The sequence below is a fragment of the Adiantum capillus-veneris genome, chromosome 9 (genome assembly GCF_014529385.1).
Source record: "Adiantum capillus-veneris isolate H3 chromosome 9, ASM1452938v2, whole genome shotgun sequence".
Lineage (NCBI taxonomy): Eukaryota > Viridiplantae > Streptophyta > Polypodiopsida > Polypodiales > Pteridaceae > Adiantum > Adiantum capillus-veneris.
In genome coordinates, this window is record NC_140939.1 from 149,111,480 (window position 1) to 149,117,822 (window position 6,343).

The 6,343-nt window shown below is 41.4% G+C and overlaps 1 protein-coding gene across 1 annotated transcript in view; it reads left to right on the top strand.

Annotated features, from left to right (window-relative positions):
- LOC147451354 (uncharacterized) overlaps nucleotides 1-1,908 on the top strand; it is a 97,661-nt gene extending 95,753 nt beyond the window's left edge. Inside the window, exon 15 of the mRNA XM_086520608.1 lies at nucleotides 111-1,908. Within this exon, the coding sequence (XP_086376734.1) occupies nucleotides 111-1,784 (1,674 nt within the window). The 3' untranslated portion in view covers nucleotides 1,785-1,908. The remainder of the gene's footprint in view (nucleotides 1-110) is intronic.
- The last annotated feature ends 4,435 nt before the right edge of the window (nucleotides 1,909-6,343 follow it).

Genomic DNA, 6,343 nt, shown 5'->3' on the forward strand with positions numbered 1-6,343 from the left:
GTCTAAATCAAATGCTATCTGTCATAATTTGGCAGCATTATTGGCAAGAAATTGTTTGTTCAGAAATTTTGCTGTTAATTGAGTCTTTTGACTAGTTTTGAGACTATCAGGATGCTGCAAAGGAGTGGATTTTAGCACTGGAGGACGCCATAGAGTATGCTAATGGCCAACGGCCAGGGAACTGGTCAATGCAAGCAGATGCAGCAGCAGCAGCACAAATGACCCGTGGCCAACAGGGTGTGTCTGATGAAGTATATATGAACTCACGTATCAACCGCTTAGACCTTGTGGACGGGACAGCGATGTCTTCCAACCCTCGAAGGCCAGCTGGCCAAAGCCCAGAGCAATTTCATGCTCAACCTGCACCGGGTAATATCACACAGCAGAATGAGGAATGGAGAGGTTCAGAAGCTTGGAATGGTGTCACAGGCCCTGAGACTGCAGGGGCCATGGACCCAAGGAAACAAAACTTTAGGCTTATGGGCACAAACTATGACCCAAGTGGTGCCTATGTGCAGGAATATCTTGCCACTCCTTCAGGTGGTGGATCTTACAGCCACCAAGAAGCTAGTTGTGGTAATCACTCATTTGGCGGTGGCCCACCACAGGTCTTTGCAGGTTCTCAGATTACAAGTTCAGGGTTTGCCAGGCATGACAACCCATTTGAAAGAACCACTGGTGCGACCACCTCGACGCAAGGAGTAATGCAAACAGATTTCTCTTCGCAGGGAGGGGCAATGGGAGGACGATACATAGATAAACCCCACAATGAGGCTTATGGCTACACGGGTCCTCAGGGAAACACTCAAAGAGCTTTTGACAACACCATTCAAGGAAATTTCCAGAGCAATATGCAGAGTATTCCTGTTGGAAAAAGTCCATATGTGGAACAACATAATATTATTATGAAGGTCCCTATGGGTGGCAACTCCTATGCAAGTCAGCCAAACAATCTCCGCATGAATCAGCCTTACAATAGCTATGTAAATCAGCAAAGCAATACGTTGGGGATTGGCAAGGCCAACAACCCCTATGTAAATCCACAAGTCAATCCCTATGTTGATCAGCAGAGCAATGCCCAGAGTAATCCTAATGCTGAGAACCCCTATATGGATCAGCAGAACAATGCCATTAGGGGTCCAAATGCTAGTAACCCACTTATGGATCCACAAAGCAGACCCTATGTGAATCAACAGAACAATTTTTTAAGGGCTCCTAATGCTAACAACCCATTTATGGACCCACAAAGCAGACCCTATGTGGATCAGCAAAACAATGTGTTAAGGGCTCCCAATGCTAACAACTCTTATTTGGAACAGCCAAGTAGTCCCTTTCTGGATCAGCGGAACCATGCTGTTAGGGCTCCCCTCACTGACGGTCGCTACAAGGATCAGCAAGGCAGTGGCCTCAGGGCCCCTATGGATACAGAGAATACTGCAATGAGTGCCCCTATTACCAAAGACTTTGTAGATCATCCCAATAGTAGAACACCCTTTGAAATGTTTAAATCTCCTTGCAGTCAACCTATGGCGACTCCTGAAAACACTTACAGACAACCTCTTGGCATGGGGTCTCCTGGAAATCCATATGGCAGTGCCCAAGATCACACCACCGCCAGTGGATCAAATCACCCCTTTGCAACCTCTGGAGGCTTTGCCCCTCTTGGCAATGCTCCTCAGTTTGATAGCTCAGGGGGAGGTGAAATGCGTGGTAAAGGCTTTGGCAACACTTCCTATGGACCACCTTATGGGTCTCAAGCTGGACATCAACCTTTCCCAGGGTAGTTGCAAAGCCCATTGTCTCTGATGGAATTTTAACTTTGTGATTGTGTGGATGAGTGCAAACTCAAGGTCTAATCCTACAATTCCCCACCAAAATAGAGAAAAGTAAAGAGAAGAATTTTGTTCATTATGGTCTCTCTCTCTCTCTCTCTCTCTCTGATATGGCCCTGATAAATCCTTTTGTCCATTATTCAAACAATCTTGCCAATTTTCCAAACCCTAATCTTGCCACCTGATGATTATTATACCACCGCATGAAAATATTCCATCATTTTTGGAAATCTTCCAACATGCATTGGTTTGATAGAGGTGAACTATGAAAGCTATTATCATCCAGACTTAACATAACCCCAACAGAGCTACGGAGTACTTTTTGATTTCCTAAATGTACATTTCTGTCTGAAGCTAAAATAATTAAGAAAGCAAAGTAAAGAAGCCCATGAATATGTTTTAAACCAAATATCTTTGTTCTAAACATGTCCATTTTCATAAATAGATATTGGATTATAATTGCCAACATCTAAGTTTTCACTGATAGCTGAAAAGGAAGAAATTTACATAAATGACATAGTAAGCTCATCAGAGTACTCTTATGTGATCTTATTGACACAAAAACCTGCTTTTGAAAAGCTTATTTTGCTTATCAAAGTTGAATACCTTTGAACAGGGACTTGCTCCAATTGTTAAAAATCAACAAAAGATTAAACATCTTATCTTTTAAATGCTTCTACTGTGTTATGCTATGAGTTGTTTAATCTCATTTTCTATCCGTCAAGGTCGTGGGTCGGAGGGCTGCAGGTCTCAGTCCTCCATCCACTCATTTTTACTGGCCGAAATGTAACCTTGCAACCACTCGAGGCTGGACAGCTCAACAGGCGGAATGTTAGGGATCACAAACAGTCTCCATGTCAATTGCTTGCCTCCAGCTCAACACGCCGAATTGCAAATGCATGGAATTCTGACATGTCAGCCTACACATGCCTGGGTTTGACCTCCACAACCATAGACGATCGGGAATGGTCCCTCTTAATGGTTCCTAAGAGGGACCATTCCTTGCAATCCTGCTCCCACAGGACTCCCGGTTCCGCCAATGGTCCCCAGGGGGCCCAATTTCTACACCGTCACAGTTTGGGGTTGAGGGGCAGTTGATCGTGGCCATCCATTTACTGGTGGTTCTACAACAGAATATCAGCTCCAGCCGTTGGATGCACGGCAATTCAGCAGCCGGAATGCCAATGCACGGAATCATGTAAGCTGCTGCTACTAGAAAATCGAGCTTCGCCACGTCTGCAACCAGAATTTTTTGCAGAATTCAACAATCATTGTTGTCAACCTTTGGTGGATCCAATTTGTGGCCCTCCTCCCCCCAGACTGTGATGACCGGGAATGGTCGTGCAGTGACCATTCTCGTAAAACATGCTCCCACCATGGCTCTCGGTCTCTGCCTGTCGCCATGTGGTTGCCCGTTTTACAGGGAATGGTCATTGCACAACCATTCCCTACCCCATATCATGTACTAAGTTGTGAGTCGAACGCTCTTTCTTTTTACCTTTGTTGTGCTGAGAATTAATGTTTACTGCCTTTTACCACCCGTTTAGTAGCATGAGCTAGTTACAATGGTATCAGAGCTTAGATGATTTCTCTTTCAAGGGCAATCGAATCCATGAACAGAAATTTTCAGCGGCGGCCATTGTTAGAGTGATCAACACTCCTGGTGCTTTAACATGCTCTAGGGCCCGATGTTGGCTTGAGTATCTCCCAAGAGTAGATTAGGGAGTGAGGGCTATTTTGCAGCTGTGCCAGAATAGATGCACCTTTTCGGTACCATACCATCCACATGTTGTGCCCATCCGATAGGATGGCATGAGGCAAGACCCCTGCTCAGAGGAAGTTTATGATGGAGCAACGAATCACGAAGACTGGGAAGATTGGTCCTAGTTCTACTCCGCCATAGGTGATCAACTAATCAACATACCTATCCTACCTACCTTTCCCACCGATCGGCAATTGAATGGAGACAACTATCCCATTTGGAAAGCAACCATGATGGCAGTCTTTGACTCTTATGAGCTTGGAGGCTTAATCAATAGCAACTTTCTGGAGCCAAAGGACCTAGTGGGAGCGAAACTATGGGAGTGTGTCAAGACTCGGATTTGATCATTTATCATCCTCAACAATATGCCATTTGTCATCAGTCACATCTGATTGAAAGGAGGACGCGAATTAGATTGGGGATTGACTTTTTCTTATTTTATGATTGAGTTTCTTTGATGAAGTGGATTGCTTTGGACTTTGGACCCTGGATGCCAAACAATCAGTGATAGGATTTGACGCCCATCTGCCCTTCTTAACACTAGGTTGGTAACCTAACAGGACATAAAAGTGTCCTTTCTGGGTTTTGAAAAAAACCTCCAAAACCATACTAGATCCACTCATTTTGTAAAATCCTTTCATGAGGTTATAATTCAAGGCCTAATACACATGAAAAAAATAAGAAACTTGTAAAATTTCTCATGTTTTGGTCACACCAAGCCTCCAAAGTTGATGGACCAGTACATTTTTATCAAAACAGTCATTTCTTACGTTTTGTTGCATAAAAATAAGATTAGGGATTTTTGAAGGACTTGAGATAAATTCCCTAGTTAACTTCAATGGGTCGGTGATCAGAACATATGATTGCTTCTCACTCACTATTTTTTGTTTTGCCAAAAGAAATAGGTACAAAAAAGTTGAATTTTTACCATTCTGCAAACCTATCATCAAAGTTTCTATAGCCACGCTCAATACAAACAATATATGTATGTTTTCTTAGTTCCCTATTGTCCTTTAGGTTCATAAGGAGCCATGGAGCATGTCAAAAGAATAATACATCTCTTACCAAGGGGAATCTTGGGGACAAAGATGAAGTGCTAAATACAACAAACATGAAAAAACTGGGTTCAGCATTATGAGTTATAGAATCCCATAGAAACTATTCAATATCTAGCCAAATTTGATCCTTATGACTAGATATGGTTACTACCTACGAAATGCATGTAGTTGTCACAAGAAACTAACAATATTGAAAAAGCTATACTTGATATACTAGAATGTTTCGTTTTCTTCTATAATTGAAAAAACAAACCATCGTTGTCTACTATGAAAAATAGGGTATTAGGTGCCCCAAAACTCAAGTAATATTAGCTTTATGTTACAATATGCGTCATAGAAAATCAAAACTACATTTGGATATCATGAAAGCCACCAAAAAGATCATAGAAGAGCTAAAATTGGCTAAAAAACAGGATTTGACAATTTTTGTAATTTGGTCATAACTTACAACTTTAACATTTATTTCTCCCTAGAAGCATCAGGACATGTTGAGGACTACTAAAGATAGTTCTCTAGCATTATAGACCTCACAAACATGAATTTTAGAGTGGTATAGTTGCAAAAAGTTGAAAAAAGCCAAAAACAGGACTCGTTTTTTCACACAGTTTAGGTTGTGAATGTTGTGCAAGGACAAGGATAAAGATGGAATTGATATTCCAAAAAAATGTCGAGTTTTTTTCAGCTCATTAAACAACACTCTAGACAAATAGGACCTCAAAATCCATTTTGAAACTCTTGACATAATTCAAGGAAAATGGTGACTTAACAGGACATAAAAGTGTCCCATTACCAACCTAGTGTTAAGGCATTTTGCCGGTCGTATGAAGGCCAAAGTTTTTTTGAGTCTGTCATTGGAAGAGCTTGTTCAAAAATTATCCTTCTACAGAGAAGGGTGAAAAAATAGAATACATGTCAATGGAAGGGCTAATTAAAAAACATTCTATATATATTAATGCTCATTTTCAATATCTACATGTATATTGGTTATACTCATTGACAGAATATAGTATCTTACCTTGTAAATTATGCGAAATTTTCTCATTGGAAGGGCAAACTGAAAATAGACCCTTCTATAGGAAACGGTGCATTTTTCTACAACCCATCTTTTGAAAGAATAGGTTGCCCTTCAAATCCTAACACTGCAAACAATCATCCATGAGGGACCATATCACCAAGATGCAAGAACTCCAACATGAAATACTTCATATAGGAAAGCTGATCACTTCAAAGGACATGGCCATTCATCTTTTGGCCAAGTTGCCTCCTCGGTATTTGAGTTTCTAGTTTTTGTTGGTTACAAGTGGCCGATTGAACACCATTTTTTGGAATGAGATTGTTCCAATTGTATTGGACCAAGAGGAGCGGTTCAATGTGGGGAATAAGCTAGGCTCTGAAGCCTTGGATGGTTCTTCTAACTACAACAACAAGAAGAAAAAGGATAAGAAGAAAAGCAACAACACTACCAAGAAGACTATGTTGAAAAGAATGCTTTGAAGGCGGATCGGCATAGAGATCATTGTGGGGAAAAAGGCCATCAGTAGCAGAAGTGTCCAAAGTGAGTTGGTGATGCTTCTACTTCTTCGAAAAAGTTACACTCACCAGCCTTTGTTCATTTGGAGATGCTACCTTTAGAGACTCCTCCAAAGACATCGAAGATTGAAACAACTCTTGCGGTCCGAGATACTCAAAAT